The 23,765-nt window shown below is 37.8% G+C and overlaps 1 protein-coding gene across 16 annotated transcripts in view; it reads left to right on the top strand.

The window, feature by feature from the left end:
• Nucleotides 1–23,765, top strand: part of HDAC9 (histone deacetylase 9) — a 491,400-nt gene that overhangs the window by 452,389 nt on the left and 15,246 nt on the right. For all 16 annotated transcript variants that reach the window (XM_049799074.1, XM_049799072.1, XM_049799073.1 and 13 more), the window contains 2 exons: nt 13,305–13,438; nt 22,960–23,044. In XM_049799074.1, coding sequence (XP_049655031.1) covers nt 13,305–13,438; nt 22,960–23,044 — 219 coding nt within the window. The remainder of the gene's footprint in view (nt 1–13,304; nt 13,439–22,959; nt 23,045–23,765) is intronic.

Genomic DNA, 23,765 nt, shown 5'->3' with positions numbered 1-23,765 from the left:
CCTTCACAAACAACTTTATGAACATGCCATTTGGCAAATACTAATATATGTTTACAAACAGTATTATGAACATGAAGCAGGGCTACACTATCTGAATTATTTATTTGTAATTAATACTTCAATCAGTTCTAATAATGTATAAAAGATTGGCCATACTTACATATGAGGACAGGGATAACCTCCTAGTGAGTTTGAGGTATTCTGGGCAGCCCCAGCTTTAACCACTCAACCTTGGTGTCTGAATTGAAAACCCAGATCCCTTAAATGGCCAGTGGAGCCTCCAGAGGCTGACTCGAGAGTACCAGAGCTCTCCAGAAGTGACTAACTAAAAAAAGCCTGTCAGCCTAAGAGAGATTTGAAGAATCTCTCCGGGTTAATTGCAGATTTTTGGATATTTACAAGTGCTAAAGTTGCCTCTCCCACATATGGACTTCAGATTTTGCAAAGATTCATCCTGGAGCCAGTTACTTTGAGATTTTTAATGCACGCTACTGATATAGGTAACACATTTTCATTTTTGGTAAATTTTCTAATAAAGCCTTTGCAATATTTATTCAAGGAAAGGGTTTGTCACTGTTTCCATACAGATGTCACCTAGAACACACGTATGGAAGTCGTATGTATGCTTTACATATTGAACTTTTTAAAATGTGGCCTGAAATTTTGTTTATAGAAAAAAGAAGTATGAAGACTTTAAGATGCTGGATAGTTAAGAGTGGGAGCAAGTAGAAGTTACGTTTATGTTGCTTATATTTTCTCTTCTGCCTTTTTCTTGGAGAAGTCCTCAGAATTTTTTATTTGTACCAGTCCTTTGATGACTGACAAGAGAATATTCTTGGGCTGGCAAAATCTCATTACCATTTCCTATTATATTCTCTGCTGTCCAATGAACTGCTAAAACTTGTCATTTCTCTTCTCCTCATTTCATTTCTATTTAAGATATCAGCAGCATGTGAAAATAAATAAATGAAAAATTTGAATCTGGATCCACTGAGCATCAACAGACACTCTTTCCAGAACAAGTTTTCCAGTTTGGTGCAAAACTTTCATCCAGCTGTAGAATGAATGAGTTGCTCACTTTAGGCTCAGCTGAAATTGTTTACACACTCTTTCTTTGAAACAGTAAATCTAGAAATTGCATATAAAAACTGTGCACAAAGGAACATTATTTGGGTTGTAAGGTCAATTGCTCTGAAGTTAGGCCAAGTGAGATTTATGATTGCTTGCACAATGGACTCCTTTTGCATATGTTTTAAGGTAGAGTTGTTAATTAAATGAACATCTACTATTCTGGACCTTTGCTTTTCTCAGTATAGAGAGGGCCAGGTTCAAATTGTAACTATAAACCAGCAATAAATGCTAACTTCAAAGTTTCTGCCTAAATCTAAAAAAGAGAGGAAATAAATATTCCTCTACCCTTCTTCTGTACATAAGGTTTTTCTGTTATCCTCTTTTCTATCATGAAAAACAAACAAAAAAAAAGCACCTTGGAGCACTATATTTCTTGCTTCTTGAATCTTAATTTCAGATTAAATAAAAATGTTTTTATTTTTCTAATTGTCCAATTTGTAACATCAACCAGCAGGTCACTTATGCATTGCAACTATCCATGAAAAGCCACAGCCAGAAATTCAGACAGAGCTCTGATCCAAATTTTAAATTCCATGTACTATATAACAGTCCAATAGAACAGATAACAGTCATGGTGAAAAAAATTTCTCTTGAGCATTTCCAGACAGTGAGGATGCAGACAGACCCAGTAAAACATGTACAAGAAGTAAAAACATCCTAGTCTGAAGGGGTCACAAGGACTATTCCTGCCTGTTTCTTGGGCAACTGAAACAGGATAGGATGAAAAAAAACCTGTTTTTTTACAACCGCTTCTGCTTGCAACCACACACCTGCTCACTCTCACCTGTATCAGCCCTGCCGGCTGCACATGTTGAATTTCACATCCCTTGAATAAGCAACATCCAGGTCTTACTCTGATTTGTATAGATTTTAGCACTAAAGAACTGTGGTTTATTAATAGCTACCACCACCAAAAGTCATCTTCAGTTTGGAAATGACTTTTTTCTTTACCTACCTGCACGCACTTGTCCCCAGACATGTTTTCTACTCAGATCTGAGGACTCAGTCCTTACAAGTGTTATAATAAATACATAGATTTACTGTTTGAGTTCCCAATGGGTATGAGGAAAAGAAAATGAAAGCTTTTTGTTTGTGATCTTTGTCAAAAAGACTTCCAGGTCATCTTTGAGCTGTTCCAGGTAGGGCTAGGTGTATGCCAGGGCTCATCAACTTGAGATGGAGAAACGCATCACCTGGGAGGGAGAGAGAAGGCACCTTTTCCACTGCCACTAAGGATTCATATTTATGGAAAGGTAGTTTGAGTTTATTTGTGATGACCAATTAGAATAAGACATGGTCTGGTAAGACATATAAGTAGCTAAAAGGTTAGAAGGAGCAACAGCTGTTGGGTCCTTGAGTCCAAATGAGTTCAGGAAACCATTGTGCATTCACTGTAAAAGCTCTTTTCTGGTTGATAAAATGTGGATCTCCAAATACGTGTTTGAACTTTAATGTGGGTTTAATTCACAATTTCTAAACTTATTTTACTACGGTTAAAAAAAAGATAAATGTTTGCACTTACTTGGCCAAATTTTGCTCACAGTTCCAGAGGTATAAATCCACTGCAGCCATGGGATTACTTCAGATTTTGTCTCTGTGACAGTGTGGTAGTATGTCTGAATAAATGGCAAGTGATGTGATTGCTCCCAGGGAGACTGGCTTGTTGTCGAGTACCTACTTATTTAAATACCTTATTTGCTTTGAATGTTATCACTAACATTTTTGCCTACACATAGAAATCTGTCACCTGAAGCACACTGTACTTTCAGTTCAGTGCCAGCTGCCCATGTTTAGACCTTGAGTTTGTAACTGATCACTGAGGAATCCAGAGTACACTGCAGACAAAATCTGAATCATTTTCATGTCAATATAGCTGTGGGACTGCCTCAAATTTCTCTCTATATAAAGGATACAAAAGTATATCCCTGGTGAAGAATTCAGAAATGCTCGGCATCTTTGTAGAAATAAGATCATAAGCCTTCTCTGCTCTCTTTACTTTCTGACCATTCCTGATGATTATAAGAAATTCTAATTCCTTGACAATGTTTAGCTTCATATTCACATTCATTTTTGTTCCTGTTCATCCACTTAGTCATCCAGTAATTTCGCTTACATGTCTTTATTTTCTTTTAGTCACAAATGTATTTATTTGTCATTTAATAACAGTCTCTTTTATTAACCCAACATGCACATTTATCTTTTTCCCAGATCTCTCATGTCTCATTTTTTGTTTTCTTTCATCTTTCTCTCTCGTGCTTAATTAATATTAATTAATTATTTCCCTCTAACATAGTGTCCAGCTGTAAAATTTAAGTAAAAACAATGGGAAGATCCTAGAATTTTGGTTCATGGCCATTTATTTTATGAAATGAAATCAGCACTTTGGCCAAAACTGAAAATGACTAAAAAGTGTATCCTCTGAGGAGTGACCGCTGCATGCTCTGATGAGTAGAATTGTTCTGAATTTTATATTTTTCCCTGTTGATCTTCTCTATTTATCTGTAGTGAGACAGTCAAACACCTTTGCTGTCAAGGGTTTCTATGTGGCTTTGCTACAAAGTCTGGATAATTTTTGCCCAAGCTTTCAGCTGCTGTGGCTCTTCAGCTTTGTCAGAAGGAGGAATAAATGCAGTCCTGATGTTGCAGTTTGGTATATGTTGTTTGCTAAGTTTCTGGAGCCGCTAGGGAGCTTTGAGCTCTGGCAGCAGGTTATTTTACTTCTAGCTGTTAAAACTCTGGAGGGAGAAACAGTAGCTATTCTGGTAGTAGATCTTCTGTGTCTCCATTTAGAAAAGCCAGTGTGCTGCTTTCCCTTGAAGAAGAAATTACTGATGTTGCTCAAGAAACAGTATCTTAACACCGAATGAATGATTTTTGTGCTGTTATGAACTTCCCACTTTTAAGGAGAATGACTAAGATGACTGTGGTAATGCAGCTGCAACAACATCTGGAGTCCTCAAATTACCTTGACACCAGTTAGCTGGATTTAGGCCTGAGTGCAGCACAGAAATGTCATTGTTGGTCTTGATGTTTCTATTGTTCAATGAAGATTACCAATTCTTTTAGGTCTGCCAGCTTCCCTGAATACTGCTGTCACGCTATGGTAACAGCAGAGATAGTGGTCACTTGCTACTTACGGTTCCTGCAGAATCAGGTCATTCCTGAGTGACTCTGTTCCTCACTGAGAAAATCCAGAAACTAGTACTCCATGACTGCTCAGCCACCTGAAGGCATTTTTCACCCAGGCCTTGTTATGATCATTGTTTAAAGTTTCTCTGAGAAAAGGTAGAAAACCACTGGGTGAAGAATTCCATGAGGGTTTCTGGAGCACTAGCTCTCAAGCAGTAATTAGTGGGTTACCATTTGGCTACAGAAGGTCACAGAAAGGCTCATTTTTGAGAACTGTATGTCAGAAGACTCGAGAGACAGGGATAAGATATTAAATATTCTAAGAAAAGATTTTATTCTCAGATGTGTTTCCGGGGGGAAGAATTTCTGGGGAAACAAAGAGGCTACTCCTATTCCAATTAATTTGTTCCAGATCACAAGTTGTATTGTTCATGAAGCCCCCTCATTCACCCAGCAGCTGAACCTAGCCCTAATGTCTGCAAAATGAAAAAAAAAACCAAAAAACAGAAAAAGGAACACCTTTACTCCCATTCTTTAAAAATTTTACATATCTGTGATGAGGATGAGTCATGTATTTCATTCTGGGGAACAACAAATAAAAATATCTTCTCCATATTTCCACCTCCTGTGCATCAGAACAAAGTGGCATCAGTACTGCCTTCACCTGAGGCCCATGCAATTCCCCACCACCTTTTCTTGTGCTCCCAGCAGGCTAAGGCTCTTGCAAACCCTGCTGTGTAATAACATGAGTGACAAGGCTCTGACATGACTTCTCTATTTGGGAAGAAGGCTGGATAGAGCCACCTATGTCATTCAAATAGTAGCTACAGTTTCTTTTACTCTGTGGGGTTTTACCTGCCATTTCAAGGCATCTGTTTGTGAAAAGGGACAAAGGGGCTGTTGTATGGGTTGAAATCACATCCTTAATTCTTACACGTTTTTGTAATAGAACAGCATAATAGAAAGTTGCTCAATGTATTTTACTTGGAAATTGCAATTAATCAGAAGACTGTAAGGAGTCAGACCCCAAACTTAGTTTCAATACCATTTCCTTCAGTGAGTTTTACACATTACCTTTTCAGTAAGTGGTGACAGGCAGTGCATTTCTGGGTGATTATAGCATATGTCAGGTGGGGTTAATGGGCACAAGGCCAGAGGGAAAGTGAGTAACTACTTGAGATGTACAGTAATCCCTTAGAAATGCACTACCTTATTCCCTCCTGATATTTTAAAGTGATGTTTATTAAACAATGTGATACAAATCCTGAGGGGCACTAGACCTCTGATACTAATACTGAGTTCACCAGGAGACTTGATGCCAAATTGGTCAGGAAATTGAGTATTTACCTCAAGTTTATCCACCTACAAGAACCCATCCCTGATATGCTTATTGTATCTATGTCTAGTTTTGGAATGATGTATGATCCACATCTGGAGGCCAGGTCTTTAGATAATGGTATATGCTGATTAACACTGGTTAAGGAACTAGCCCTTAATTTAATGCGATGTGTTGATGTGGCAGGGCCAATAAATGACTGCAAATAAAGTAAGAGCCTTAATTTGTAGACTCTGAGAAACTGTATATGTTGGAAAGATCTTTTAGTCAATGCTGCTTTTCTTGGCAGAATTTTGTAGACCATCTTCAGAAAATGGCAGTCAGTTCTCAGCTTCTGAGTGATGGGCTTTAAATCAGATCCTTTGTGTTAGTCTCTTGGGTCAATTCAAAATTAACTGACTTGGCTTTTCATCAGTTAAAAAAAGAAATAAGGCTAGGTCTTCCCATCAGATTGTTTTCAGTCATAACTCAGTGCCCACATTTCAGCTATATTCATTTATAACAGCAGAAACTTTGCCCCACATATTTTAAAAATGTGTCAAGTTGATTTTATAGGCAGTAGCATTATAATAAACTTCTCCAAACTTAATCAAGCTTACTGATTTATTTGTATAGTCAATAGTAGTATCTGATTTTCATTCCAGCGTGGATTAGAAACAAATTCCTCATACTTTGAATTATTTTTTTTATCAGATGTCTTGTTTTCTAGCCAACATCTTACTGAGTCTAGACTCAGATTTGGAGATATAATCATCTGTAATTTGTTACATCAGTTGAAAGTATTGTATATCAGTTTAAATCAGGCAACTTGATCAGATTTGTAAGTTATCATGATAACAATACTACCACTTGCACTATCATCTTGGCAGATTTCACAATATATGGACAGATTTACAGTAGATAATTATCAGTCTGATTAGACTTTCCCCATAGAATCCCTTCAGAGGGACTTTCAATCTCCAGGAACAAAAGAGAAAGAAAAAAAGGAGAAAAAAAAAAAAAAAAAAAAAAAAGCCCCCCCAAATCCCATGGAGAATCCCCTCACCACCCAGAAGAAGGAACAGCCTTTTTCAGAGAGATCTGAATCCAAGATTTTGACATGTCACCTTGATGTTTGCAGTTCTATGTTTCCTCTCTTGGCTTTTGCTTTCTGATGCAGAACAGTGACATGTTCCTGAAAAAAAATTGAAGAACACTGTGGGATGGATAATCTTGCTTCCTGGCCAGCTTTACTTAGTAGAGGATTTACTAAATAGGAAGCAAAATAAAAAAGAGGGGGGAGATGACAAGGCAGTGGAGAAATTATTACTTGGACCAGGTGTGAGATGGGGTAGAGATGAAGAGAATATGAGGAAACCAAGAAGAAAGGAAGACACAGAGCAAATAGCTAGTAAGAACAGGGCTAAAAACATCCAGCCAGTTTTGGGAATATCCAAAGGTTCCTGCTTTGAGTCTGGCAGCTGAAATCTGTGGTTGAATATTTTCCCTCTGAATCCACATGACAGCACTACAACAGTTCTAAAAACATCATCATTATTTTGTACATCGCTATGACCTTTCCTGGAGGATGCAGAATCCCTACTGCTTGATAATGCAGGGTACAAAAGAAATGCCTTCCTTTTTTTTTTTTTTTTTTAAGTATGAATTAGTCAGGAGAAGAATTTGGGGGAGTTTTGTTTCTTCATGTGTTTTCTCTAAGAAACATTTTGTCAGGTGTTCAGTGCTGCCATTGTGTGGTGGAGGTGTACAAGTTCCTCCTTCCCAGAGGACTGAGCAAATGCAATGGACTATGTGACCCGCTTGGATACGCACATATCTCAAGAGAGTTGAAGATGCCCAGACTATCCTACTGAGCATTGCCAAGGGGTCCTTTTCCTGTAGTGAGACAGATTTGCATTATTTGGCTTTCAAAGAGGAATCCTATGTATCCTTGAATATGTACTTAATAGATATTCAGTAAGTTATGTTCAGTGTAGCAGCTAAAGAGCAGCTAATTATGAAAAACATATTACTGTAGAACTAAGAGGCATGCAAGAAAAACATCTATTACTTAAATTGTTAATCCATAACAAATGAGTTCCTGAGACCATTGGTATTTATTTAATGTACAATTACTGTCTAATTTAATCTGAATTAAATGCCTGCTTGAGACATGTAATTTGAAGTGTAACTGAGCTTCCTTCTTTGGTATTAAAAGCAAGAAATCAGCAGCTAATGCCTAGAGGCCAGATCTCTACCATTTAAATTCAGGTACCTCAAGACTAACATTCGTAATTTCAGCCATTTGGAAAATGTTTTTCATAAGAATGTATTTGGCATTAAAACCTCCCTTTCCCCCTCACTCAGGGCCACATCCTGCCAACTGAGTCAAACCTCTGACTTAATCCAAATGAAGTTTTGATTGAATAAAAGGTCCTGAATTAAGACCTGTGAAGAAAATGTGTTCTCTTATCATAGAACACAAGTTTGAAAAATGTTCTAGCTCCTGCCAGTGCTGGAAGGGTAAATTATCATTTGACTCCTGTATGGACATATTTATTTAGGACACATAGCCTGGTGACTCAGGAAGTTATGTAAAAACTGACCCAGTTAATTCTAGATGCTATTGTTGGAAGAATATCAGTGAAAATTAATCAAATAGTCACGAAGGAACCACAGGGAAGGAGTGCAGAACACTGGTGGGTAGACTTGGCAGTGATCATCGCAACAGTTTTAATGAGAGGAAAACACATTCTCAAGTAAATTAGAGAGTAATGACATGATTAAATGGTAAATAATAGTTAAATACATGCTTGGAGGTCCAGGACAGAGACTGTGGAGTTTTTGTGTTTTGCGTGTATTCCTCTCCAGGCTTCTCTGAGTAGCCAGAGGAGCTCACCAGAACTCTGTCTGTAATTTAGGGTCGGATTGTAGCTTTTAAGACGCTGAAGCTGAAAGAGCTGTTGGGGCCTTGTTGCTGAGGCTTTCTCCGTAACTCCAAAGCTTCGCCAGCATTTCAGTTGTTGACGTGTCCTTGTTCTTCCACCAGCCACCTCCCCTGAGCAAGGGCCAGCACCACGGCTCTGCTCAGCCTGCTGTCACCCAAAAAATGACTGTGCAGGAGACATCTGCTCTCCTTATGCACAGTGGGGGAGAGGAAAGGAGTCTGTCTTCTGCTGAGGCAGGTTTAGTCCCTACTAACTGCGTGTTTGCACAATTACTGGCAAGCAAATTGAGTTGCATATATGGCTGTTTATGCAAACAAGGAGTTCTGCGGTGCTGGCTAGGAGCGTACCCCATCCATATGGTTCCTTTTTTTCCCTGTCTGCTGAGGAAAGGATGTGAAAAGAATACATTCACAAGTTGTCTTCATTTTCAAATGTTTCTTTCTCAAAATGGGAGGCTGTACATACAAACTCTGACTTGTTAGCTTTACTTCCTCTAGCTGTAATACACAATGCAGTTGTGTGATGAGTCCATTGGAAGGGTTAAGAGGTATTTTACCTGCTCTCTGCCTGCCACTTTCCACTTCAGGTTGTCAGAGTAAGGATACCTCAAAAACAAAACCAGAAAACTGAAATAACCCTGAATTCTCTTTTTATAGGGTTTAACAGTTTTTCCCGATTTTCAGTAAGTGCAGGTAGAGTATAGTTGCTCCAGTAACTTTGGTCAAATGAGTCAGAAGCCTCACCTATGTCATTCCTTGCTGTTTGGCAGAATTAGAAGGAGTGCATGGGGAGCCCGTCTGTTACAAAATAAATTAAAAAAAATAAAATAAATAAATAATAATAAAAAAAAAAAAACAAAACCAGGGACCTTACTGGGACATCAGTCCACTAAAAGCTGAATTACTTGCTTAGATGATAATTCAAGTGATCAGCACACTGTGTTCTTCAATAACAGCCTGGCAGCCTGCTTATTAGTATAATACAGTATTAATTTTGTTTCTTTCTGCCTTCCCATAATAGAATATTTTCTTACATAAGGCTGAATATTGTATCTCCTCCACTACTAGCACTAGAGGAGGGGAAAGGATATAACTAAAAAGTACATGCTATGTTTTTGATTTCAAAGTTTATATTTTTACTTCAAAGGTTGGCAAATAACAGCTCATATACCACACATTTCTCCAATACATAACATGGTTTGTAATGGTTTCAGTTTTAATCTAGTCTTTTCTTAGATGTACGGTTGTGCACCCACAGGTTTTTTTGTTAGGAAAATGTAAACCAATTGATGAGTAGGATTTTCAGAACTACTTGGTAGTGTTTTAATGTTGTTTCTTGTGTAAATCGAAGGTTTATCATTGTCTTTAAAAAGACCATAGCAAACAAAATATTAAGTGCTTTTGCAAGTTCTACCCTGGATGTCTAAAGATTGGATCTGTGAAGGAAACAGGTACTTCTAAATTACAGAAATTATGAAAATAAGAGTTGGCACAAAACCATGTTCACAATTTCCTGGCACACTGCATGAGCCTAACTTTAAAAAATGCTGTTACTTCTCTAAAGTACAAATTCACTGAGTACGTTTGTAAGAAGATTTGCGAAATACCCCGTATGTATGATCTTTTCTCACTTATTGACTGAAATGATTGGATTTTTAAATACTATTTCTCTTTTTTATTATTAATATGTGACTTTTAGACTCATGTTTATGGACACAGATAATTGTGGATACTGCCAGGGCCATTTCAAGCCCTTATTAAGAAATGCTTGTCATTGAGTCAGGCTCTCAGACTCTCAATGGCCCGCAGGCACCTGCAGCCTCAAAGAAGCAATAACCATTTAAGGCTGGACTGAAAATCAAGCACTGATGTTTTAGTGTGACTTCCCATTTCATAAGTGAACTTCTTCTTTTTCTATAAAATGCTACTAATCTATAAGTGTTATGCACCACTGGGAAACCATACAGTTTTAGATTACGGCAAACCCAAACTGAAAACATCACAGCTGGCACCTTTTTGAGCAGATACAGTAGAAGGGCCAAGAACTGCTGCTGATTTCTAGAAATTCATGTGATCTGGAAGATCCAGGATTCAAAATGTTTGTCTGACTCCTTTCTCATGTTAGAGTTGGTCAGTGGGGTGTCAAATATGTGCTTGATTTCCTCGTATCAGGGGAGATGACTGATTCTTTTCATGGTGCTTGTTACTATTTTCTTCTTGTTTTTCTTAATTATTTGGCATGAACTACAGCCCATCTTAAAACCATTACTTGACTGGGATTCCTTTCTTTCCATTTTGTTACTTCTGCACTCCAGGGAATTTCCTTGAGGAAGCTAATATCTTTCCTAGGTTGCTGCACTGACACAGTATCCAAGTTTCTTTGTTAAGAATTTCCATAACTCATTTGGTCACCAGCAATGTTGGTACTGTTGGCTAAAGTTATTTCTTCCCTTTCTAGCAACTCACTTTTACTTTCTTGGGGTAATTACACTGAAGAAAAGCCCCATCATGTTGATTTGGTTTGGCAACACTTTATCTTGTTACTGTGATCTCTGTTGAGGAAGATGCTTTCTGTTTGGCTCATTGCATCCTGACTCAGCCAGGGATGATTATTATAACATTGATACTAGGAAAATCATTAGGAAACCAAGCAGACAAATTAACATTGTAACAATGTCTAAGAGTTATATTATGTATGGTTGCCTAGAAGAAGAAAAAGGCATTGCAAGAGTCTTTACATTTATTGCCATACATACCTCAGAAAATTATGATGGGGCAGTAGCAACTTTTGCGGTCGTACAAAATTTTCAAAATGTGCAGGGGAAACATGGTAGAGCTTTCCCTTCTTCACAGAAGCTGTATAACATGAAGGATAATGTTGTCTTAAAAGTGTTGTATTTCTCACAGGCCCAAAGGGTGAGTTGTAGATGTGGGGAGTCTGCGCTCATTCATTCCTCTTCATTTCCTTTAAATGCTGTATGTACAACTCACTTTATGCTGTTGGCAGTCTCTTTTTATGAATCCAAAGATCACATGTGTAATATGCAGACAGAAATAAATCCTGTAGGTAAAAGAAAGTAGAAATTGGCTAAAGATCAAAAGTTATACTCATTCCACTCCTTCCTCCACTTTTATTATCCTGTCTAAATTTGGTCTTTTGTAGAGAGGATTGGGTGGGTTGTTGGGTTTGGGTTTTTTTTCAGGAGGAAAGGTTGGCTTAAATGAGAATGTAAGGTTTTATTTGTTTTTCAACCCTGTATGTAATTTGAACCATGGCATAGTTTCTTTGCTAGAATCAAAACTGCAGTTCTTAGAGGGTACAGAAGATTGTGGAGTGGCTTCAGGAAAAAAACAGTTCACCTCAAGTGTTCTGTGAACATCTATAGATTAAGTGGCAAGTAAAGTCTTGGTTGGTTGGGGTTTTTTTTCTTTTGTCTGCACAGTTAAACCAAATCTGGTATCATTAAAATCCCTGTTCTAAAAACAGTTGGGCATGTGCTTAACGAAAACCTAAGATATAAATGGAACTAATTGTGAGATTGCTTGTTTGCCAGCTCAAGCCTTAAGTCTGTGTCTTGGAAAATTTCTCTAGAGAATATGCTTGTAATTTTTGTAGGTTTTAATTTTTTATGACCTTCTTCACTGGAACATAATAAAAAGATGTTCATTTTCCTGTCTTTGTAGAGCCCCAGCCTTTAGCAGGTAACTTCTAAATGCTTTATTTAAGGCTATGAAATGCACTGGAATAGTAGTGGTGACCATCAGTAGAGCAACTAGTGGAAAAGTTAAGAGCAAGATGTGATGGATATTAAACTTCAGTAGTTTCAAAACTTTACTTACCATTACTCACTTAAAGGAGATTAATCAAAAACAATAGCTGTCCTAAGGAACTACCACAAAACTTCTCTCCAAAATTGTCTCTCCAAATTAACATTTTTTTCCATGCAGTTTTTCTTGTTGTTAAAAATGAAATAAATTCATTTTACTTGAATCTCAGATTAAAACTTTGTGGTAGTGTTTATGTAGTTATAGATCACCACATAAAAAGTACCATCATTTTTGGCTGTGGTGCAGAACTGTTTAGAGCATTGTTGGTCACGAGCAAGCAATACTGGTAGAGATATCTACAAAGTTCTGGACAGTTTCAGTTTATACCAAAACCTTGAATCAAAACAAGTGATCTAGTTGTAAGCGCTGCTTCCAAAATCACTTCAAAATGGAGCTAAGAATAACATATGTTTCCACTATTTTTCGGTCCATGGTTGTATATTATACTCAGACCCCAAATACAAAGGAAGAAGCAATTTGTAAATAAAAATTTCATCACCTCATTTGAAAAATACAATTATTTTTAATTATAGTATCATAGTTTAACTATAAATATTATTTGTCATATCAATGCCATAAGTGACCAGGGTTATGTCAGATCTCCCTAAATAACATGGCTATGTGTTATGTTGATGTGCAAACAGGAAGAGAATCCGGGCTGATAATGGTGAATGACGGTAAGAAGAGAGACAACCTCATGTTTCAACTAATCTCCAGCTATTAGGGATCAGCATGAGGGACATTGTTTCGTATCTGCCTCATACAAAATTCCATATACCTAACTCCAAAGCATCTGGTGTGGGCCATAGTCAGAAACAGGATACTGGACTAAATATATCCCATGTTCCCTGTGCAATAGCCATGAGCTTTTTACATTCTCATGCAGCACATGTGAAATATGCCAGTAATATCTGTTCTGATTTAATTATTTGCACTACTGTATTTGAATACTAGGTTTTGGTCACCTAACCAAGCAATTGCTGAAGCTAGCGGATGGCCGTGTTGTGCTGGCACTGGAGGGAGGACATGACCTTACTGCCATCTGTGATGCATCTGAAGCCTGTATAAACGCCCTTTTAGGAAATGAGGTAAAATATAAATCATAGTAGGTGGAGAGAATGTTCCAAGTTTGCTGAAGCTCCTGTCTTTGATTTTCTTTTAGTAACAATGGCATCAGTCCTTTTTTCATTTGGTATAAAACACATGCAATTTGAGCATGTCTTAGAAATGAGCAGAACTCAGATGAGCTGGTTTGGATAAATACCTCTAAATTAGATGATTAAACAAATCCTTTATGTTTGCCTAAATTATTCCCAGTTCTGAGTAAGATTTAATACCTCAAAGTTGCTTTTGGTGATGTGCTGAATACCAGACTTGACATCATTGGTAGTCACTGGTGTGGATATCATCTACCAGGATTGGACCTTCCAGCCAACTATCATGGAAAAAAAAAAAAAAATGGATTTTGCAAGGTACCTGGTAATCTTAGGAACTGGATACTGCAAAGGCACATTTTTTGCAGTATTTTGACACTTCAACTGGCCTGTGAAAGAATATATTTCAGAGGCTTTTGAAATTGAACGACATTAATAAAAATGTGTCCAAGACTTACTTAAAAAATGTTTGGGGTTTTTTTAAGCTATAAATGAAGATTCAGGTTGATCTGTATGTAATTTAAATGGAGTGTCCAAGATATATCAAACATTGTATATATTATTTAAAAACTTTTGAGAGTGGACTATCAGACTAAGTAAATGTGAGTACGTGCTATTTATATACACAAAATATTAGTGAAAATTGGTCTGTTGCCTGCTAGAAAATACCTTTTCTCCTATAAATAAGGTGAGAAGGAAAATAAGCTTGCTGAAGGTGCAGTCAAAATAATTTATGAAAGGACAAAAGCCTTTACCATAAACTATGAATTTTTCAAGATCTTGTTCTAAAGTGCAATATGTTACTTCCCCCCCCCCGGGAAGTGGTAATAGCTATATAATCTCTCCAATCAAATGTATTAGTGCCAAATTGCAAGCTAGTCTACCAGTTCCCTTCCACTTCAAGAGTTCATACCTATGTGAATGATGTAATGTGTCTTCTGATGGATATTGGATAGAAGGATTTTCTAAATGTTCTTTGAAACCTTTGCTTCTTTATAACCTATCAATAAAAATATTTTTATGCTTATTTTTTACATTATACATGCAATAAGTGATAGCTTTTTCAAAAATATTCTCAGAAATGTAAAGAAGTAGACATATTAAAAAAAAAAAAAAAAAAAAAAAAGAAGCTTTCATTGGGCTTTATCTGCTATGACTTTTGACAAGTCCCATAAGGAGAGTTTTCCAGTGTGGTGACATGCACTATTGAAAAAAAACGCTCAGCTCAATGTTGGCCTTTTTATTTAGGTGCCGAAATATGGACTACAAAACCTCGCTTGAGGCATGTCACAATCTTAGTGAATGCAAGATTGCTTTCCTGGTCAGCTGCCATTCCAGGGCAATCTTATTGATATTCTCTGTCATCATCTTCCCTGTGGTAGTATCTTATGGCATCAGTGGCTTTTCATAGCCTTTCTAAACCCATTCTCTGAAATTTGCACCCTTGTGGGACTAATGCAAATGGTACAATGCTGATGATGTGATGTGTCTTCCTCTGTGTAGGTGCCTGGGTCCCTCTATCCAGTTACGACCATTTGGTGGTGCTACCCATTTATGAAAACTGCCTTGTTTTGGTTTAGCACTATATCACACCCAGCTACTATTTCTGCTGTCACTAGCTAGCCATTATCTGAGAAAAAATACTGATTGTGAGAAAAATGAATGGGAGAAGTGTACTAGAATAGAAACTTTCTTCCATTTTATTTTAGAGTAATTACAGTCTGGGAAATTAGATAAGATGTGAGTCTATCTGCAAAATATAGCAAAGCAAACTTCAGGAGAGACAAAAATTCAATAGATAAGAATGAAGACAAGCATAACCGTGCAGCCATTTTTAATTCACTTGTGAATGAACATGATCATTAATAACTTGAAACATCTCATGCAATAAGCATTATTCTCCTGTGCACTTACTCACAGCATTGTCTTCAGGGATGTGCATTAAATGGTCTGGTACAGTGGAATTTCAAAGAAAAAATATGCTGTGGCTGTTAAGAAGAGAAAAATACTCCAGAGAGGATGTTGTTACCAACACTACCATAAGAAATTGATGTTTGCTTTAAAGAATAAGTAAAGGTGTTGCCAAGAAGCAGACAGTAATGAGGAAGTCTGATACCTAGTTAGTAGTTAGAAATCAGCACGTCTGTTGACATCTATAGATTTATGGCAATCTACACCACATGGCCCATAGCGTATACATTGCTTGATTTCAGCATAATATTCATGAACTTGCACAGCAAACTCCAAGTGTGTTCCTGCCAAGGACAGAAAAAAATGTTTTTCTTCAAACAATCAATTACTGTAATTTGAGGATGCATTCTTCCTTGAATGCAACTCTTTACAGGTGATTAATAGGATAATTATAACTTATTATCTGCCCTTCACTTTTACAAATAATGGTATATAGTGCAACCCTAGTTTAAAAACATTGGCAAGATGAACTTCAGTTTCTAAACACTACACATGTAATTGAACTCAAATTAGAAAGGTTGGGAAAGGCCTTTGTAAGGTACTCTGCAGTTTGTCAGATGTATTTATTCATGTGCTGAGGATTAGAATTCATAAACATTTTGCAGGATTTTTTGAAAACTTTTTCTTTTCTTGTGTTGTTTTTGGCCAGGACTTCTCAATACAGAAATTCACTGCTTCATGTGTTCTGTTACCAGCAGAATAACATTTTAAAAAAAGAATAACTGTAAAACTAGCTACAACTTCCAACTTTCATGGAAAGCTGGTCTGATATGTAGAGGTAACATCAAACTTACAAGTGCAAAATGCTTTCTTTTCTCAATTTGTCTCTGAACACCAAGAAGGAAAACAGGTTGACTTCCAAAATAGATATACTTTGCTCTTATTTATATGTGCGCGGTAGCACAGTGATCTGTTTAGCAAGTTAACTTCTTACTCTTCTCTTAACAAATGCAAGTGGAGCCACTAGGAAAAGAATACACTATCAAGTTAATCTTCTTTAAATAATTTGAGCGTGGCACAGGAAATTCCTGCATACAGTTGTTGATTTTGAAGACTAACCAAAAAAACTATTAAAAATGTCTCTTTTTCTTGGAAGAGATCAGAATTTAAATGAGCTATCAGCCCCATCTATGTGTGGCCAATACTTCTGAACTTCTCTGCAGAAGTACTTTTGAGCAATAATTTCAAATTTTGACAGAAACACAAATGGGATTATAACTGTTGGTATTCTCTGATTGGAAGTACTTATCTTGTTAACTGTTTCTTTCTAAGACCCAATTCCCTAAACAGAGGTGCCTAGTGCCTTTTTAGATACCTTAGGGTGTCCAGGACATCAGCACAGGACTGGAAGATCTAACACAGAACTTAAGTTAGATCCACACACTTTCTGAGTGGCAAGTGGAAATCAGGCAAGACACTCTATAGTGTCTGAAATGGCTCAATCTGGTTTGGTTGTGTGAATGTCTCCTTAAATGATGGGAAAACAAAAAAGGAAATTACAGAAGTAAAGGTAAGGATAAATTTTATGAAGATAAAATTATTAATTAGAAAGTTTACTTAAAATTACTTAAAAATAAAAGATTTCAAGATATTAGGTTTCCTTGTCCATCTTTCTGTGTACAAGCAGAAAATTTCCATGTCACTTTGAGAAAAATCCACCTGACCATTTGCAGAGCTAATTAGGAGCACAGTAGGTTATCTCCTTGGAAGGAAATCTTCCTAAGAGGTGAGAAGAGATTAAGCAGCTGGATTCCCTTGAAATCTAAAATGAAAACATGGAAATCCTTCTGGAAGATAGAAAGGCAGGATGAGCATGAGTTGCTTTAAAATATCCCTGAATTTTCTCGACATGATTTGAGAACTAGTCCCTTAAAAGAGCATCTGTCAAAACAAAGGAAATGATAGATTCAGATAATTAGAAAAGAGACATTGTTTTTAAACTTAAGCATTTCTGAGATGAAGCTATACTCCTTTGCTTAAAATTTAATTCCTTCATTTATTGTGATACTCTTTAAATGATTCTACAGTTTTTCACAGATTGGTTGTATAGTTTCAAATACTTATTTTTAAAGCATATATAGATATACATATAACTTCGATTAAGAAAACCATTAAATTTTAAGATTTGTATGTTATTCCAAGAAGTGTGTGCAAATTGGGTTGAATGTTGAGATTTTTTCCCCAAAATTTTTTCATGGAGAATGGAAATTCCACACTATTTTGTCAGTCCTAGCTTCAGTGCTATAAAGACCTCTGCTATGCCTTTCGGTGCCAGGTAGAGGTGAGTAAGGCTGCTCTATACATGCAAGGATAGGTTCTGGTTTCTTTCCTCCACATCACTTTTGAAGAGCTACTACTTGGATTTAAAAAGCCCTCAGGGATAAGCTGTCCTTGAGTTCAGGATCCTAAATTCTGCAGCTTATTTCCAACATAACTGTGTTCAGTTGGGGGTTCTTCTGCAGCCAGAACGAGTAAGGAAGGATTCCTTTAAGCACAAACTTCTTTGAGTCAAAACCTAAAGCTTTCGTTCTTCCTTCATCCCATCTCTTTTCAAGCAGTCAGGTGGAATATTTCCATGGGACATAGAAGTCAGTCTAACATCATGGTCCCTCTGATCTGTCTACAGGTTTGGGCAGTGTCTCTTAGCTCTCTGTGGTACAGCAGTTTGCCGTCGTGTATAACAAGTGATAATTAGTCACAGACGGGGTCATGCTCTTCTTTGCACAGAGGAAACAGAGAAGTGCAATCCACAGTGTGCTCTGCCCAGCAGGACCCTGCAACAAAGGCACAGAGAGGATGCATGTCTGCTCTCATTGACTGTGGCGGCCAAGGCTGAATTTGGCCCTAAGTCCAAAAACATTTTTAAGTGACTAAATTTAACATCTAGTAAATATTCTTCTGGCTTGAATTTCAGTCTGAAGCAGAATTTGACAAAACATTGTGATTGGTTGGCTCCCAAGCATGCTTGAAAACTTATACTGGACAATTTTCTTGCAGAGTGTGAAGTATGTGCTTCTTTCTTGCAATCTGTTGAGCTGGCATTTAGGAGGGGATGGTAATTTAAGTGGAAAGCTCGTACTCTGCAGCTTTCCTGCTGATGATGAAAAGTTGGCATTTTCTCCTTTGTGGAATTCGGCGTGAATCTGGGGCTGCTTGCCAGCTAGGCAGTGAGCTCTGCCAAGAGGGCCTGGACTGCGTTAAAAGGGGTTATTTACCAGAACAGGTAAGCATTTCTCTCTCCAAAATGGAAATTTTCGTGGAAGCGAGCATGGCCTGAGATCAATTTTAAATTGCATGGTAAACTTGGTCGCAATCTCACTTCCTCATTGTTAATCTGAGTCGAATACTAGAAAAGAATTAACACTGAGTCTAAGCCACCTGTCAAATGCTGCTTGCATGAACCCAGAGTCCAGAAATTGGCCCAGAAAGAGAGAATTAGATGGGGTAGGACACTGGAGCAATGTATGTGCCAGAGGTCAGCATGGTGACATCAAAGTCACCAAGGTGGGCAGTGTTAGTCGGGAAGTGGTTTGGTGAAGAAAACGGAGACTATCCTAATTCCAAAGCTACATAATTCCAAGGCATCCCTTGGTTTTGGGGGCTGGTAGGTGCTAATGACCCTCTGTGCTTTTGAACCTATTCCCCACTGAAAACTGGCTTGTTTAGGTACTGCACTGTAACAGCAGATCACAAAAATACCTGCCTAAAGTGCTTATATATAAACAGGAAGTGCAGAAACTTTGACACGATTGCTACTATAAGAACATAGTGGACCTGTGAGATCTTTGAACTTAGTCCTCTGTAATCATAGGCGACCCTATGTGCAGATGTGTTTCTTGCACAGAGTGTCCAGGAAAGGGAGGTTGTATGTAGCGCACTGCCCTGCAGCCTAGGGGAAGCTGAGGAGCCTGCCTGCCTTCTCCCCTTCTTCTGCTTCTGCCAGGACCCTCCATGCTCCTTACCTTATCCTTGCAATTGCCTCACTTGTCAGTTATCTCTAACTGCAGTCCGCAATGATCTTCACTGAAGCTAATCTTGGTGCTTGAAAACACGACAGTGCTAAGGACAATGCAGATGTTGCTAGAATTTCCAGCTCAGTACAGACTGCTGTAGTTTCAGATTCTCTCCACAATCCCAAGGATCAATTCAGATCACTTTCTGGGCACACAAAATTTCCATCGTTAATTCCTTCTTCAAACATTTGTTGATATACCTCTGGCATACTCTGGCAGCCCAAGTGATTTTTGCCCATTTACATTGTGTTTCCTACTTTGAACATGATTAGCGGACACAGTTTCTACTTTCATCTGCTACTTTGGGCACAAAAGCCCGATTCAGCCATGTAAAAGCTTTGAAAATGTGACCCTTTGTGTCTGGTCCAAACTGTCTCTCCAGTGGTTTGGTTATTTCTACAGACTTGAGCTGTTCTTCTCTGAAAAATTTCTTTCCTGACAGTGTATTTCCAGTGCTCTTTTCAACTTCCTTTCTGTTAGCCTCCAGATTTACTAGACTTAATGATCTGAATGCCAATAGGTGTAGGAGTGAAGGTGATTATGCCATATATGCCAGGTGTAGAGTAATTTCTTTTGTTCACTGTTGGGTCCAACTGCTGATATTTTCCAGGGACACCCCTATGTCTATACAGTTGTATCCAACCAGTGGATCGCTGCCAACAGAGATCATTCTTTTGAATGCAGACAGCCTCATTTCAAAATGTATAGAAATAGCTGCCATAACCTACTGGCTACATTTCTACAGTGTTTTTGTAGTGGGCTAGGCAGGGTATATGATGTAATGAACTTAGTTGTAGAGCCTGGTAAGTTTTCCTTGATATCGAAGAGGATCCAAGGTCTGTCTGGCTATCCTTAAGGGTGAGGAGGCAGAAAAGCTCCAAAGCAGAAGCCGAGTTTGGGATATAAAATGAAAGTTTTGTGGAAAAAACCAGTTCAGGAAATGATCAATCATGACTGTTATGCTCATCACCTACAGGTCTGTAACAGAGCTAACCAATGGAGTAATGATTGGTATAATTGTTGGATGTTTGATCCTTTTTCACCCTTTCTTTAATGATTCATCAGCTTATTCTGATTTCTAAAACCACATCTGCAACGTTCTGATATGTCTAGATATTCAAATGCAGCCTACTTGTTAAAAAATTTGTTTCTGTACTGATAAATAAAGAGGTGCCATTGATATATTAGGAAAAATCAAGACTTTTTTTGGCTCCTGTAAAAAAACAGCTCTGAAGAAGGCAACAGAATATTCACCTTTTAATAGGAAATCTCCTCTAGCTATCTCTACATCAGTTAGTCCTAGCTTAATAATTAGTACAAGAGGTCTGCAGAAAGAATCTCAAGGTTCTCAAAGGGCAAAGCAAGACACAGCTCTCACATCTTGCAGTCTGGCAATTCCATACATTGTACTATTATTCTTACTGTTATAGCCTGAAGCTATTTTGTCCTACTTCAGGGGAGTGAATTGGTCATCAAAGCCTTAGAAATCTGTCAAAGCAGAACCTTAAGCTACTGTTTTCTTCCCTTTCTGTGTTCCTGTGCCCAGTATCGCCAAACAGAACTTCAGGATTTTGTCCTCTTCCTGGACAAATGATAGATTACTTTAAACAGAAAATAAAAAGTGGTAAAAGCAAGTGCTATTTATCTACATAACCCAAGGTATCGATTATTAAGATTGCTATATGGATTATTGTTCTAAAATCTGTGAAGCTTGATTTGTCGGTGGGCATTTTCAGAAATATGCAGTTTTCCCCCAGGTACCCGCAAGAGTTACCAAATAGAGTAACCTGTGAAGATCATGAAGTAAATGTGGTTTAAGAATTGCAAATGTATCTGTAAATATTATTTCTATTGTAATTGCTCTTTGTTAGCAACAATCTGTCTTTGCAGTTTGGCCTCCTTGGTAACCAAGTAGAGTTGGGACCCAGTCAGATCCTACCAGCACTCTTCTGCACACTTGCTCACTGTGCAGAATGGAGTGATTTATGCTATTTGAAAACAAAACATAGTTCTATTGTTTCTAGCCACAAGGAAATCTTCCAGCTGCAATCCCACATGGGATTCTAAGGAAATAATGACATGAACAGCCCTATTCATTTTAGTTACCAAGATTCCAAAGGACTGGTGATATTTGCAATGTCTTTCTTTATCACTGACGGGCATTGACTGCTGATTATAATGGTAGGATCCCAGAAGTTCTGGGACTTGTAGCTAAGCTTGCTTAAAATAGCACCACTAAGGGAGTATCTACACTGCAGTTACTTCCCACTTTGTGTACTTGGATGAAAGCCGATTTTATCTAGTTGATGGGTAGCAATGCAGTGGAAGCAACCTGGAGGATAATATATGATGGCTACTGAACTATTAACTTCACAGAGGAAGCTCCTTGGGTGGGCTTCACTTGACCTAGTTCAAAGTAGACCCAGGCATGCTTAAAGAAAGGAGTTTTGTCTGCAGTACAGATGTCTCCTGTCAGTGGTGGTCAAACTTCCTTAGCTTTAGGGAGGAGAGACTGGTATTGATACTGCTTTTCCTTGTCCACCTTGACATGGTTGCTACTCCTGGATCCACAGGAGCCCCATGCCAAGCCTTAGCAGCCTATGGGGGGAAGTGGAAAAACTGGTTGGACTCTAAGCATAGTTCAAAGAGAATGTGGTTGTTACAGCACAAGAAGACACATTTAGCCCGAACAAATTTTTAGCCTTTTTCTACGGGAAAATGTATGAAAGGTGGACAAAAAAGCACATGTGGCTGAATTTCAAAACACAGTTTTCTTGGTATATCTATCCATTGCAGGGCAAAAATAACTGTGCAGTAACGGAACACTTCCTTCTGCTAATTTACTATGATGCAGCCCTACTCAAAGAATATAGAATTAAAACTAGCTAATTAAAATGCAGCTGACTATAAAAAAAAATACTTAGAGGAATCCTACTGCTGATCTGCATAACCATTTTTTATCTACTACTTTATTTGAAATTAATGCAAAGCTAGTAAAAGCAGCTGTGTTTTATGGTTTCCCCCTATAAATCTTAAAATGTGTAAGATGGTTAGATGTAATAACACCAGAAAAATAAAGATAATAGAGTGCACACTTTGGTTCCAGTGTGGCTTCAGCAAGGTTTTGTTTGGAGTGCCCAGCTGCATATACAGACGCAGTGGAATTTGGTTTGTGAGGAACCTACAAAAATTACACAAATAACTAGCATTTTTTTAATGAATAATACACAGACATGCACCTGCTTCAGAGACTCCATAGATTAGTCTTGCAGCCAATAGAAAAGCCCCTTGGAATTCAATTACATGGCTGGAAAACAGAAAACAAAATCATGGCTATACTTTCAGAACTGATACCAGCAAAATGTTAACCAGTTCTTGGGCTGAGCTTTTCCTGAGGATTAGATTGTTTCAGTTTGTTTTACTTCCCTGTGGCTTATTGAAAATTTATATTATTCTATTCTATTCTTGCAGCTGGAGCCTCTCCCAGAAGATATTGTGCACCAAATCCCCAATATGAATGCAATAGCTTCTTTAAAAAAGACCACTGAAATTCAAAGTATGTTTTTCAGTTTGGGTTGGTGGGTTGGTGGGTTTGGGGTATTTTTTATTATTAATTAATGTCATAGACATTTCACTATTGTTTCAGAGAAAAGGGTGGGCAAATGTTTTATGTATGAACCAACATTCTGTGTCTAGTACATATATTTATATATGCTTTTGTTTTTCTTTCTTTGACATCTCTTTGTTTCTGCTATGTATTTAGCTCTGAAAAACTTAGCTCACTGAAATTATTTAGAACTTTCTGATTCCTGAATATTCCCAAATCTTTCCATTCCAGAGCAGCTTGGATGAAATAGATGTTTATCAGTGAGGGAGAGGAACAGACAGGTAAATTAGAGCTCTAACAAATAGTTTCTTCAGATTCTGTTTGTGCAGTCCTTTACAAGGTACTCACTTTGAGGTGTATAGGAGCTTGAGATAAAGTTAAAAAGCTCAAAATGGGCACTGATGCATGGAACAATGCTAACAAATACATGATTTTATTCTGTTTCTGGTGCAGAAGGTACTGGATTGCTTCACTTGTGTGCCCTGACCCCAACCCTTTACTACCCAGATGCTTTAAGACATTTGCTCTGGTCTCACTGAAAATTTTTTGCTTTGCCATCGGTTGCCTTAATCCAACTGAGCAGACTTACCTTAAATTTCTAATCTTCTGCTCTTTGCCATTTTACCAAGGCAGTGGGAGCTTCCTGAGTTCTACTGTTTGCTGGCTCCTT

Source organism: Accipiter gentilis, chromosome 4 (genome assembly GCF_929443795.1).
Source record: "Accipiter gentilis chromosome 4, bAccGen1.1, whole genome shotgun sequence".
In the NCBI taxonomy this organism is placed as follows: domain Eukaryota; kingdom Metazoa; phylum Chordata; class Aves; order Accipitriformes; family Accipitridae; genus Astur; species Astur gentilis.
The sequence above is the reverse complement of the archived record's forward strand: the minus strand, read 5'-3'. Positions and strand labels throughout refer to the sequence as shown.